This window comes from Amphiura filiformis, chromosome 8 (genome assembly GCF_039555335.1).
Source record: "Amphiura filiformis chromosome 8, Afil_fr2py, whole genome shotgun sequence".
Classification (NCBI taxonomy): domain Eukaryota; kingdom Metazoa; phylum Echinodermata; class Ophiuroidea; order Amphilepidida; family Amphiuridae; genus Amphiura; species Amphiura filiformis.
Window position 1 is genome coordinate 6,117,991 of NC_092635.1, and position 14,835 is coordinate 6,132,825.

Here is a 14,835-nt window from a genome sequence, read left to right on the forward strand (position 1 = left end):
CCCCAAATTAGAGGTAACTTTGGTCAGGCTATTTTTAACACCTAGGGCATCCTTAAGATTATATAAAAAAACATTTTCAACTTCAAGTAGAAAGGAGCTTATAATGTCTTAAATAATAAGTCTTTTAATAACAGTTAATTAGAAATAGGCATTGGTTTTGTTGGGAAGCAGTGGTTTAAAAACTCTGAAAAGTTACCCCATAAAGTTTTACGGTATTCAACTATTCATTCATTCATTCATCCATTCATTCATTCACTCATTCATTCATTCATTCATTCATTCATTCAAATGATATTTCCCCTAAATGTTTTACCCCTTCCCGGCCCCAAATACATCTGAACATGGAATTTATTTTGGCATTAACGAATAATGCAAGATAGATGTCTGAGCGACTGTAGAATGAACATTATTACAAAACATTGAATATGAGCCCTGTGCTCTGTACTTACGTATGGGTAAAGCTTCCGAATTTTGCACTGCGGTCTGCTCGGTGGTATATGCCGGGGGTATATGTTTTTTAGGGTCGATTTTGAGGAAAGGGTTTGCAATGTTTGCCTACAGATCGTGTAAAATAATGTCATCTACCTCAAGACACATCGCCTCTTCGTATTTGTCATGGTTGAGATTAAATAATACTGTAAAGGTGAGTTAAATTGCGTAAGCTTACTTACTTCATACTTGTCTTGTTGCTTTTTGCTAGTCAGAATAATCTATCTCAGAACAAAATATTAATTTCTGTATTTTCTGACATGATCGTGTTCTGGGTCTGAACTGTTTCCATTCGAAATCTTGATGGCAAATTGGACAAAAGAAGCACATGGTCCTACTTCACAGTTTTTTAATCCCTATTCATGTTGCGTGAATCACTCTATTTATTGTGGACCATCCTTTTGATACTTGAGTATTTGGAAAAGCAGTTCAGTTTTGACAGGCCTTTGTCTACCTCTCTGTTTGTAAACAAACGAGGAGGTCGAAATTGTCCTCCTCGCTGAATACGAAAGTCAGCGTAATAGTACGGCACTAGCCATAGACTACTATGCTATGGCATATGATAAGTATCCATTTTTACTTCTCATCTCATCTCATCTGTATAGCCAGCAAGACATCATTACTCAACGCATCACGCTAACTTCGACCAGGGCCAGAGAGGCACACACAGTAAACATTGAAAAATGTGTTGAGCATGCTTGAATGATCCAGTACAAAAGTTGAAAGAATTTCAATGCTTGATCGAACCATGGAGGTATATAAATAAATGGAGAATGATCGCCAGAATTCTAATCTCCTAAGTGGAGATTATCCCGTTACCTCTATTCAATGAGTCACCAAACTTGAATTGACCAGCCACTTCAGCCAAGCTATTGATATCCACGATGGTTATGAGCCTCTACCATGGTTCATTGATTGTCACTCCCAAAATTTCCTCATAGGAATTGACCCTACATTGACCCGCATGCGGAAGCCTTGTAAAAGAGACTGTATAATGACGTCAGCTAGTCAATCAGCTAGTTCAAAGTCACCAGTTTTGATAGCTTATAGTTTCAATGTATGATCGTATGAAAACCCGAAGAAATTCGGATGTTCTGTTCTCAAGTTATGAAACTGTTTTCTACACTAGTTGTGCCGTAACTTGACAAATATACTTAGTTTTCATGTTCATATATCAAGCTTTTAAGGGGGTCTGAGGGAGTTCAAATATAGTGCAAATGAAAGCAAAACGTTTTTACCTTCCGATTGTGAAACAATTATGTTGGGCCAATTTGGGCCATTTGAGTTACTGAAATGAGCAAAATTTACCGGAAGTACTTCGAATTCAAGCAAAAGTGATGATCAGACAATCTTTTCTAGAGAGAAATTGATTTACATAATGCATTATAGGCCCTATATACTTTGTTTAAACAGTTTCTCATAGTTTAGTGTATGATAATCGTGATTTTGGTTGAAGCTTGGTCAAATTGATTGAGTGCCATGACGGATATGTCATGTTATTTTTTTTTAAACTTTTAATTCTGTAGGCCTATTGTCATGAAATCGTATAGGCCTCCTAAATCATCATCATTAAACTTCTCATTGTATAATAAATAATTATCAGTAGTTAGGCGTAAATGATTATTAATATTATCAGGAGGCTATCATTTTCTTTGGAGGGAGGGGTTCCAAATATACGGGGGTCATAACTTTTTGGAAAAAAAAGTCATAATTCAATTTTTCATGACCAAAATGTAGGGAGTCACAAGATGACAACAGATAAGGTGTTTCTTTTTTTAAAAAGACTGATTTCTTGATGCAATTTAAGCACTCAATTTTTGGCGAAAATGAGATTTTGATATCAAAATTTTATGAAACATGAGCACTTAATTTCCAATAAGTATAAACTTCATTTTACCCCATTGAAATCAATGGCCAGTGAAACAGACTTCACAATGTAATCAGCTTAGCATAATCAATATAAACCTGAAATTGCCTATTCAACAATAATTGGTCATAACCAACGTAGTACAAAAGAGGCTTGGCTGGATCATTCTCCATTTATTTATATACCTCCATGATCGAACCAATAAAACTACATACATTGTACCGTACCGTATACGTACTTGTTCTTCATCATGTTGTCCACATCACTGTCATATATTTCAAAAGGCTGCATGTATGTTTTTATTGTCATCTAACTGTGATGAATCCTTGTAAAATTAACTGACAATTTTGAGGTATTATCACAATGTGTGATGTGATCAAGCAAAATCAGTCAGAAGTCAGAAATGTTGATTTTGAAAAATAGACAACAAAGGAAATTTCATTTTGCATGTTTGTTTCCTATTGTTTTGGAAACTCTGTAATTGCTCACATCTTTTGAACTGGTTGTTCAATTTCAATGGGGTTTTTAAATGCTTGTTACTCCTACATGTATAAGAAACTCAAAATTGAATACGACCAATTGAATACGACCAACTCCAGGCTGATTTTGCAAAGATCACACCATGTGACAATATAGCATGTTCATTTATAAAAGAAAGAAGCATGCTGAAATATAAAATCATAATATGAAATACAACCAGTTCGAAATAAGCACTTATCCTCTTGTCCTCTTGTCCAAAAATCACTGGGAGCTATGTACTTATCCCCTGGGCAACCACTATTTGGATTCTTTGCACTCAAAAATATGACTTATGTTTTGGGGACAACCAAAATGTTTTGAGGACAAGCAGAATTAATGCTTTAGTTGTCCTCGGGACAACCTGCATATTTTCCTTATTTCGGACACTGAATACAACAATGGCAATGATAATAAAAATCACACAAGGCAGGCAGCCTGTTGAGACCTAGTATGTGAATATGAATGATGCAGACAAAGATTATTATGTGTACTATTTTTCAACCCAGATTCCTCTTGGAGTACAAAGTGTAGCCTTTAGTACAAGACAGTTGGAGTGGAATAAACAGTCATTTGGTGAAAATGAACAGAAGAATAAACGATTACTACCTCAAACCAGATGTTTGTGTGGAACTCATTCTGTCCAAGGAGTTAACTATGTGAAACATTTGTCATCATCAGCTTCATCACAAGTAAGTTAAATAAAGCAGCAGTAGCGTAGCATCATGAGGGTATGTCCCCCTAATCAATTGAATGAATGATTGGTGTCTCTTCAGTCTTCAATCAGGTACAGTGTCCCCCAATCAAATTTCTCATACTACACTTCTGTTCAAAATTAATGAATTTGATTTAAATGGACAGACAGAAAGACAAACCAGCTAAGAAAATATGTGAGTGATGTTTTGATATTTAAAAAATAATTTATACAAATGGTTGAAGTTGCAATAATTTGTCAACGACAACATATATACATACTGACCTACATTGATCCATGTTTGTGTGACAAAACCTGCCAGAATGTACTCTGTCTGTATGTCAGGTGGTGCTGTGTAGCACTGCTGTGGTCTTCACAAGAGTACGCCATCTCACTCCATCTGATGCCAAGTGCGTTGCACCTTTCATTCCAGCTTCACGTCATTAGTCCCAAGATATTGGTGGACGTCCTCTTCCTTGTCGGTCCTTCCATAGCCCCTTGCAAAAGTTGTTTTTCACCTCCATGTTTCCTGACAATATGACCTAAGTACTTCAGCTTTCCCAGAATGTTAATAATTGCTCTTAAAATTAATTTCACCAATCATGTGTTTCTTTTACACAGGCTCAGATTAAACAAGGAGCAATTTCAAGAACAGATGATACAGATTCGTCAGCTTTTGTAAAAGGACTGGAGTATATGGGCATTATATGGAAACTAAGATATAACAGATTTGTAAGTATTTTAGGCAGAAGGTTGCATAAGACAGTTAAAACATGTTGAGGTATTGCATTGTGTATGTGTATGTATAAAGAAAAAAACCCAAATAAATAAAAAACAAGAAAAGAACAGTAACACAAATTTATAAATAAACAAAACAGCAGAATTATAAACAGTAGCATATAAAGCTGTTCTACAGCAACAATAATCAACATATTTAATTAAAATATGTTGTTGAAATGATGACAGATCTTGCTTTTAAAGGCATCATGCACGTATTTTGGGGGGGCTTTGGGGTGCCAGCCCCGGGTCAAAGTAGGGGTGGCAAAAAGCGAAGGGCGGCGGAAGAAGACGGGTGGCAAAAACAGGGCGGCAAAAAGGAAGGGGCGGTAAAACAATTAGCAAAGAAAAAGGCAAAAAATTGAAAAAGCGTAAAAAAATTTGAAAAAAGGTTGCTTTTAGGGCGCTAGCGCCTAAAATCCTAAAGCTCCTGGACCCAAAGATGGCTCATGGTCCTATAGTGTGTAGTTTAAAATATTGGACACACCAGGAGCCAAAACTTGCAACCACAGGGTAACAAAAGCATGGGTACCTGTTTAATATAAACCTTGATTCTCAGGTTTATGCTCAACCCTGCAGCCTATTTGATTGTTTGTAACATTTTCTGTAAAAAAAAGAGGTTGTGATTGAAAAAGGTTTACTTGTTTTTTACTGTTGGTCACATAAAAGTGACTCAATTATAGTCTGTATATTGATTGCTTCAAACCTATCAGACCAGTTATGACCAGTGTAATATTGCCTTTCAAAAGAACATTTATTTATTTATTTGTCCACAGAAAATGAGAGGTGCGGCACAAAATCTGTACATCTCATGTGTAGATGACATCGATGTCCAGAAATTTTTCAAAGGTAAAAGTTCATCTCTGTTGTTCAGAAACTAAGATAAACAAATGACAGCAAATTCTTGATAATCAGTCCCTTCCCTTTGTTGTTTTGTTAATTCTGTTGTCCTAAGCCTCTGTTGCAAGAATTGACAAACATGTTTTGTTTTTTCCCTCCACAGCGTGCAATATGGATGATACACTATTTTCATGGTTCTTAGTCACAGAATTACATATATGGTAAGAAAACATAATTTGTGTCTGTCTGTTTGTCTGTCTGACTGTCTATCTTTCTGTGTCTTGGTCAGTTCTCTTGTATTAACTGATTACCCCCTCCCCACACATCCCAAACAGATATAACAGACTTCAAAATTTAATTGAAAAAAATAAGACCTACATGTAGTACTAAGTAGAGATTTGGATCATTTTTTGAAACAAACAGACATCTCTTTGGTAATCTCTCTGGTAATAATGGCGTTGCATTTCAAATAATGCAACAATGTTGCCAGTATGAATTGGTGTAATACAAGGGAGTGGTTAGTTGTCAGGGATTTGTCATGATAACAATAGCTATTTCAAGGACTGGTCCTCTCAATCTTATCAGATTTGAATTATTTTGTGATATGTGTTTAATTGTGTGTATAGAGCCCTGCATGCTTTTATCGATTGGCTCCAAACAAAGGATTTGAACTGGTATCCTTCACCGTAATCATGGTGCAGTGCAGTACATTCCATCAAATGTTGTCATCAACTTATTTGATGGTAGTGCATTTTGTTATGTGTGTGAGACGAACTGTCGTGGTAGATTGCAATCATGTCATTATGCACAACCTCTATTATTATGTATTGTCTTGCAGGATGTCCATGGTTAGACTGAGACAGGAGGGTAGAGAAGGCAAATATATAATTCACTATTTAGTGTTTTGTCTATGGCATGATGTGGAAGCTAGAAGTAAAGCCATGGGGGTATGTATTGAGACAGTTGTAAACATTAAATTGGATTCAATCCGGAGCCACTTACTGTTAAAGAGTGGCTCCAAGATTAGTTACTGTCAAGGCACTGTTGGAAACTTATCAGAAGCTATTCAAAATTTAACTTACCAGTGTATTGAATAATCAGCATATGCCAAATGTATCAGAAATTTAGTGAAATGCTTATTGAATTAACTATTACTTACTGACTCAACTTAGAGCCGCTTATGTGTCTCCTGATCAGCAGTAATGATGTAACAGGAGCCACTTTCTGGTCAGGGGAAATGAGTCGGATGTTGCTAATATTGATTTTGAGATATTGGCAAAGAAAGCGTTGAAATTCTTTTGTTTTCAGCGATTGATGAATTGATGTAACTTTGCAAAGAAAAGACAAGGGGTTTTCAATTTCTGAATGCTCTAAACGTCCCCTTTAGAAATACACACAAAACTCATTTTCGACCAGGGTCGACATGTGACTCATTCCCCTTGATCATGTCACAAATGGCTCCTGGTTCACACAGAATTTAAGCCTTGTAGATGAAACAATTCATTTTAATTACATATCGTCGGCTGTATTCCATAGTGGCGTATAGTGATTTTTGGTCATTTTTTTGAAAATTGGCACATATGTTTTTAATGATGTTCTCTTTCATTTTTCTAAGTCTCATCAGTCATAATTAGCTAATTAATTAGTAATTAATTAATTAAATGTATGTATAGTTACAAAGTGGCATTTTTTGTATTCCATAGTGGCATATCGACCATACGCCACTTTTTATACACATTTTATAATTATGAAATATCGGCAAAATGAAAAACATCGTATGTCATAGTGGCGTACATATCGTATCGGACCTATACGCCACTATGGAATACTGAACGACGAAAAAGTAACGCCATAGGGATTACACGGCGACCGAGGTGGCGTCGGTTAACGTTAGGTTCGGGTATTGCGTTTTGTTTGTTTTCCATAGTGACGTATAGTTTTATTTTCAGTTTGCCAGCAATAGTATGTATTTATTTCTTTTGAAAAATATATAACAATAAAATCTATTTAGTTTACTACAGAAATTTCACATCATTTACAAAATATAATGAATGTCTGATTTACACAACTCGATTTTAAATTGGCATTTCTTCAAACCCGATTTTCTCGAAAAGTTGTTTATTCATGGCGCCCACTATACGCCACTATGGAATACGGACTGACGATATATTCATTTATTCCATGTTTAGTAAAGAAATGTAACAAATATTAACAAATCACAAAATACTATGCAACTTGAGCTGTTTGATTACCCAAGTGTAAACATAATATCTGGGAATCCCCATGAAGTGCTCAATTCGGGCCTTGAGTGTTTACAAATCTTTTTCGCTGGATGTCATTTGAATATTGTATTGTAATCTTTAACCTCTTTGTTACTTTTCATAACACACATTCATGTTTCATGGTGTATTTCTATCTTCCTTCCTCTCACAGATATCAAGTGTAAAAACAAAAGAAGGCCTCAAACAAATGCTGTATCAGTTCCAAGCTGCCCTCTTTGCTTACGATGAGGTAAGTATTATTTACAAAAATATAACTTTCATATTGTTTAGTGGCTCAGATCCAACCAGAAGTGAGAAGCAGATTCATTACAGTTAATGAGTCAGTTTTTATGTTTACTAGGAATAGGTTGAACCTGGCACAGGTTGCCTTATCTTTCTTTCTCTTTTCTTTTCTTTGTTATTGTATGCAGGGGTGGGGGTGTGTGTGTGAAACAGTAAACTTTTTTGGATTTGATTTTAATATGTATTCAATTGGTTTTAGCATCATGTGCAATTCATTTCCCTCTCTGGTACTTTGTAATTTGATTGTATTTTTATATGTATGTGGTCAAGCACATTTCATATGTATTTTATGTCTTTTATTTGGCCTTTGGGCCACAATTTGAAATGATATAATCTGAATCATCTGACATAGACAGTCAGGCAGGCTAATATTTATTTTTTCATTTTGGTGGAAGATTAACAAGTCAGGATTTGACAGAAATCATATATAAATTCTGATATTTGTTACAGGGACTTCTTTCTGATGATCGTACTATGGCAGCAGCTTTGTGGAGGACATTCTTTGTTAAACAGTGCGATGACCCTAGGCAGGTGGCTCTTATGGTGGAATATGTGAGACAACAGGTATGTGTGTGACTGAATCAATGTTCAACATTTAATGATGAAAATTACTTTGTGCAAGGATGTATGTAAAATCAAATTATGAGTTTCATTCCTATAAAATGTGTCAATAAATGTGGTAGTAAAATTGCTGGCCAGAGTCACTCTTCATTGTTTAAAAGTGAGCATTTTGTTAGTATCATACTGTAGTTTTTTGCAAAGTTCTTTAGTGGTCTGCCGATTTGGCATTGTTTATAGCGTAAATACGGAAGTGGGGTTCTGATTGGCTAATAGAATCATGTCACCATCACATCGGCACCTCATTAGTTGATCAAGCTGCATAGCATTGGGTGACCCAGTTCTTTTTATTTAATAATTCTAATCAGAAAAAGCAGTTGGACATGGCTGATGGACCCTGCTGAATACTATAAACAGTAGCTAACAGTACTAGTTGATGGTTTTTTGATGATGTTTTCTCCTCACTTGACCAGAAAGTGACTAGCCAAATGACAAGTCAAACCTCAATTTGTAATTTGGACACTGGCATGCAGGCCTTAAATTGAAATAACATGCATTTGATTTCCTGTATAGCTTGAATGTGTATGTAAGTATAATGTAAAAGAAAAAGATGCTTCAAAACAAACATTTATAACAAACATTTATAAATTTCTCTCCCACAGATGCAGTACTTAGATACACTCAGCTCTGAACAGCTCTTACAGACTGGGAGAGTGAAATGGCTTCCATTGAACGCTGACATTCCTGCTGGTATGGAGGAGCCTAGGAAAGCTCAAACGATTGAAGAAGAATTAAGTCCTTTGGTAGATGTTGAACAGATTAAGACTTAACTGAAAGAAACCCTCATATACAATGGAAACTCATTATAACGAAGTTGTCAGGGACAGAGAAATTAGTTCTTTATATCCAAATTTTGTTATATCAGGGTTGTAAAAACAATAAATAACAAAAGAATTTTGTATCTTGGTTCTGGAAAAATACTTCTTTATAACAGGATTTTTCTTGTATCCGATTTTGTTATAATGAGGTTTTACTGTATTATTTTTGAATGAAAGTGATGACAAAGAACTGTTACTAGGAATGTAACATTGCCTTCATGATTGGATACTTTGCTATGCAAATGCTTCAATATTATGTTTGAATGTTTTGTGACAGATTATGTGCTGTATTATTGAATTATATATTTTCTCATCTTATCAGGTGAATCAAATTTCAAAAGTAGCTTCCTTTCTGATGGATAACAATTCATTATCATTGCTATATCAGAGTGATCCAAATGTTGGGACATTAACTTGCGGAACAGTCAACCCATTATAAGAGTTAAGATGTAGATTTTCCTAGGTCAACCCATTATAAAAGTTAAGATATAGATTTTCCAAGGGCCAAAGCCTGCTCACTAAACTATTTCCTGCTCACTAATCTATTTCTTGCCAGTGTGCTAAATAAGAGAAGTTGGGTATTCGCTGACATAGTGCACATTAGTTTCTATTATTCCGATTTATGATATGCCATAGCCTTTGTGTTGTGATCATTTTGATCAGTGGTTAATAAAAAAGAAAACGTGAGCCAGTTGATCTAGCAAAGGTCATATTCTAACATGCACTATGCCAACGAATTAGTCTTGACTCCCAAATTGTTCAGTGCACTCAAAGCAGATGGTATTCCAGACAGACAACTTACAGTTTTGTAAATACATAATACAGTTGATATTAAAGCACGGTGCCAAGGAATTGGCATGGGGAAAATGGAGAGGGGGAATTGAATTTCAGGAGGTGCATTGGTTAAAACTAATTATAGGTGCCTAAAAGTTTGCATCTCTCCCCCAGTTCTTATATTGACTGGAGCCCCCACTGTAAAATTCAGCTGTATCTGGTGTTATCTTTGGGCACAATTACAGGTTGAGCCAGTACTTTTTATGCCACTTTGAAAAAAATTAAGTGTTTCATGTACAAAGTACCAAAAAAGTATTATGTGTTTACAGTGTTTCAGCAGCAAGTGTAGTAATAAATGATGCTGACTGGTAATTAGGTAAATACCCCCGGGGTAACTATTCTACAATCGTAAAGCACAATAGTGGAATATATGTGGTGTGATCAAGCAAAATCAGTCTGAATTCAGGCATATATAATTTTCACTGTTCTATATGATTGCATTAGTCATTTGTTAACCTACATTTTACAGAAAAACCCCATTGAGATTGAACATTTAGTTCCAAAGATCTGGATCTGGATCTAGACGTTATCCTCTGAATAAACGGGTACCCGCATCGCATCAGAGTTGGTACAAACCAATGACCTAAGACTGGATTTGGCGAAATTTAATTGAGGTAGTCCCTAACGGCGGTCTTGAAGTTTTTGTAGTCTGGTATGTCTAATATGTCGTGGGGCAGTCCGTTCCAGTGTGGAATTGTCCATGGAAAAAAGCTGTTTGCGTAGGTCGCTGAGTTGACTCTAATTTGCATGTATGAAGATGGGTGGTGTCGTCTGGTCATTCGTGTTGGTCGGGTGAGGTGGTCCTGCCAGTCTATGTCGGCGAGATTGTGTGTAATTCTGTACATCAAGCTAAGTCTGGTAATAAGGCGACAGGTATCCAAACTTGGCCATTCAAGTTGGTTGAGCATTTGCGTAACACTTGCTTCTCTGGAGTAGTTGTTGTAGCACAACCTAGCAGCTGACCTCTGTATCATGTCTAGCTGGTGTCTCTCTTCATTTGTGGAAGGGATCCAAGCTGCCGACCCATAAGTCAGTTTGGGTTGAATGAGCGACAAATAGAGGCGAGACTTGATGTATGTAGGACAAGCTTTGAAGTTCCTTCTGATGACACCCAGGATCTTCTTACAGCTGTTTGTGACTTCAGAGATATGCTCTTTCCAGCGTGGATTGTCACAAAACTTCAGACCAAGGTACGGATGAGAATGTGTTGCCTCAAGAGTTTTTTGGCACAATGTGTATGGGGAGATTTTGATGGTTTTCTTGGTTGTGAAGTTCATTTTGAAACATCGGTATTAAAGGTCATCTGCCAGTCTTGACTCCAACGAGATATTGCGTCAAGATCTGTTTGAAGGATGATCTGGTCTTCTACAGAGTTGATCTCTTGATAGATGAATGCATCATCGGCAAAGAGTCTGGTCTTTGTACCAGCACTCACACAGCTAGGCAAGTCATTGATGAAAACTAGGAAGCTCATCGGCCCAATAACAGTGCCCTGTGGCACGCTGGAATCTACCTCTGCTGCAGTAGACTGAATACCATCGAGGACGACACACTGTTTCCTCTTGGTTAGGAAGATATCAATCCACTTAAGTATATTCCCGGTGACTCCATAATGATGGAATTTTTTTAAAAGGCGCTTATGTGGAACTCAGTCGAATGCCTTGGAGAAATCCAATAATATGGCATCGACCTGACGACCCCTGTCCATGGATTCAGCAATATCTGTTGTAGTAAGGACAAGTTGCGTATCACATCCTCTCCTTTTTCTGAACCCATGTTGTGATTCAGTGAGAACTTGATGACGATCAAAATGTTTCATAATATGACTGGTTAAAATGTGTTCCATTGTTTTACAACAGATTGACGTCAAGGAGATTGGTCTGTAATTTGATGGTGAACTACGGTCTCCCTTTTTGAAGACTGGTGTAATATGGGATGTTAGCCAATCAAGCGGTAGATCACCTGTTTGGAGGCTCTGAGTAAAGATGGCAGTCAAAATTGACGCTAGCTCTGTGGAACACTCCTTCAAGATTCTGGAAGGTATCTGGTCCGGTCCAGACGCTTTGTTGGAGTTTAACTCCTCCAGTAATTTCTGGACGCCGTTCACACTGATATGAAGAGGTGGAATATCTTCAACTCTTTCGCCAGTAGGATCAGGGATGTTGTTGGTATCTTCTTTTGTATAAACCGACTTAAAATAACTGTTCAGAATGTTTGCTTTTTCTAAGCTGTCATCCGTAGTCATTTCTTGATGCTTCAATGGGGGGATACCAGAGTTATCAACTCTCTTTGATTTCACAATTTTCCAGAAGGCTTTTGTGTTGTTATAAAAATTTCCATCCATTTTATCATGAATGTAATTCATATGAGTTTTTCTCAGTTCTTTCTTGTATTTGGATCTCTGTTTTTTGAAAATTTCTTCGTCCTCAGGCGAATTTAACAGATATTAACAGTTGAGGTGTTTCCAAACTTAGTTTGGCAACAACTTAATTGGCAACAAAAGAAATTATATCCTTTGTTTTGCTATATCTGGAAATCAATATTTCTGACTTCCGACTGATTTTGCTTCATCTCATAACATAAGGAGATGCATGAGCACACTGTCACCAATTTGGGTGTCAAATTTTGCATGATAATTTATACCAAATAAATATCTATGGACTACTTGAAAATCTTGTTGGACAGACTCATTCTAGGAAGTATGTAGTGTGTGAAACTATTTGAATTGTTTATGTAATTTGCACATTATTTCTAGGAGAAATAGAATAGCAATGGCTATTTATTTATAAAGAACTCAAAAGTCCGCAATCAATTGTTACCTTTGCTATATATTACTTTATTTCTTCATCTGTTTTTTTTTTACAATCCACACATAAATGAATATTAATTATTTACATTCAACAATTTACTTTGATAAAAGCCAAGAAAAAGATTTGTCTGAGAAGAAAATGCAGCAAAGCAGTATGCACATTTTACCCCAGACTACCAAATAAGTCCTCAAAGCTGTTGTACTAAAATTAATATTTTAAAAGCTATGTGTGTGCTGTCTTCTGAGACAAACCTCTTATTTTTCGGTCTAATATTCAAGTAGACCTTCACTATAAAATAAGGCGAAAATAAAATATCTATATTACTTTGGTCACAGCATAACTAGATTGTACATTATTAATAATTTGAACATTTAACAAGTAATTATTATTGAAGACTGCAGTGGAAGAAGTACCTGAATAGCTCTGAATGCAAGCAATTAGTTCTTAAAAATATAGGTCATAATGTTTAAATAAGAACTGTTTGTCAGTAACCTCACTCTTTTGTATAAATATTGTGACATTTCACTGAGTTCTTGTGTTATTTTATTTCGTACAGGGATGTTTAAAAACATGATGCTTTATGACTATGAACAATTTGAAATGATTGGACCAATTTGTTTATAGAACTATATCTGAATAGTTAGCAGTGGCGGTGCCAGGGGGACATTGGGGAAAATCCCCCATCAGAACTCTTGCCCCCCTCCCCCATGCTCTCCCAATAATAACCCAAAATTATGAAAATCCCCCCCCCCCCAAATCACTTTGCCCACCCCCAAAAAACAATTCCTGGTGCCGCCACTGACAGTTGGTACTTTTTCTGCTACAGTCTTCAATTTCACTCTGGTAGCTGAAACTACTAGTCTCAGCTAGTAACAACACTCAATTGTTTTAAACTAAATCTGATTCAATGTAATACAAATATACAGAATTATTACTGATCAATTTAAATTTACAAGTATTTCTCAGCATCCATTTCACAAACATGTAACTCAATTGTGCTTCATCACATTACAAATATTATTAGCTAAAACATTGATAGTACTTTCATTATTTTGATAAGGCACATTGTGGTTATATACATTATGCATTTCTCTATCAATATGTAGAAATACTTGAAAAGCTGACAAAATGTACCAAACATTTCAGTACCAACATTTTGGTACCAAAATGTTGTGTAACAAGGTGTGTAAAACAAGTATATTTTTATTCTTAAATTTCTGTACCTGAAAGCAAATAAATGCTCGCAGCCCTAAATAGCCAAATTGCATTGTTGCTCTCATCTACATAATTTATTGTAAAAGTGCAGTTTGCATTTGTTACAAATATGTTAAAAATGCTTTTAAAAGCAGCCATTGGTACCAATCTGTTTTGGAATGGCTCTCAATATACATGTTCCACAATAAATGGACTCTATTGTGCATGTCTATAGGCAAAATATCTAATTCTCGATCATGAGAGCCAACTTGGCTACGCAACAAGCAGATGACAAGTATTTGCGTCGAATGTACTACGCAAAGAATGGCTCTTAGGCTGAGTTCACATAGAAGTATACGGTATACGGTATTCGCTATACGAAATACGCTCATTCGATCAGGCTGAGTTCATATAGGAGTATACTATGTGAACTCAGCCTGGTCAAATGAGCGTATTACGTATAGCTAAAAGCGAGTATAAATTTGTAGGTCAGTTTACCAATTTTCTTAGCCTAATCAAATGCTTGTAACTTTACTTCTGGAGGTCACATTGCATTGAATGAGGTGTCATAATGTGCAGAATTAGATAGTGCATCTATTACAAAAAAAATGAATTTACCCACATATGGTTTAGTTTTAAAATTAGGACGGTATACGCTGCACTAAAATCGAGCACGCACGATTCCCACTATACTATAGTATACGCAGGTATACATGGTATACGACCTTTTCGAATAGTGCCTTATGTGACCCGGTACTATGAAATTACATTGCCGATTTAAGCTATCTGGCGTGCACCTGCAAAACGTGCACCG

General features: G+C 36.1%; 2 protein-coding genes across 3 annotated transcripts; one reads left to right on the plus strand and one right to left on the minus strand.

Moving 5' to 3' along the window:
• The first annotated feature begins 460 nt into the window (after nt 1–460).
• On the plus strand, nt 461–12,689 carry LOC140158547 (ubiquinol-cytochrome-c reductase complex assembly factor 1-like). 2 transcript variants are annotated; one of them, XR_011859796.1, is made up of 10 exons: nt 461–643; nt 3,382–3,564; nt 4,188–4,298; nt 5,120–5,192; nt 5,347–5,404; nt 6,022–6,130; nt 7,617–7,694; nt 8,198–8,311; nt 8,968–9,646; nt 9,686–12,689. XR_011859796.1 is itself a non-coding variant. In XM_072181669.1 (9 exons), exons 1-9 carry the CDS (start codon nt 548–550, stop codon nt 9,133–9,135), a joined length of 990 nt encoding a protein of 329 aa, XP_072037770.1. In that variant the 5' UTR covers nt 461–547; the 3' UTR covers nt 9,136–12,689. The 2 variants fall into 2 exon arrangements, 1 of the variants encoding a protein (XP_072037770.1); XM_072181669.1 differs by having other exon boundaries at nt 8,968–12,689.
• Nucleotides 10,623–11,294, minus strand: LOC140158439 (uncharacterized). The gene has a single exon (XM_072181530.1). It carries the CDS (start codon nt 11,292–11,294, stop codon nt 10,623–10,625), a length of 672 nt encoding a protein of 223 aa, XP_072037631.1.
• Nucleotides 12,690–14,835: the final 2,146 nt, after the last annotated feature.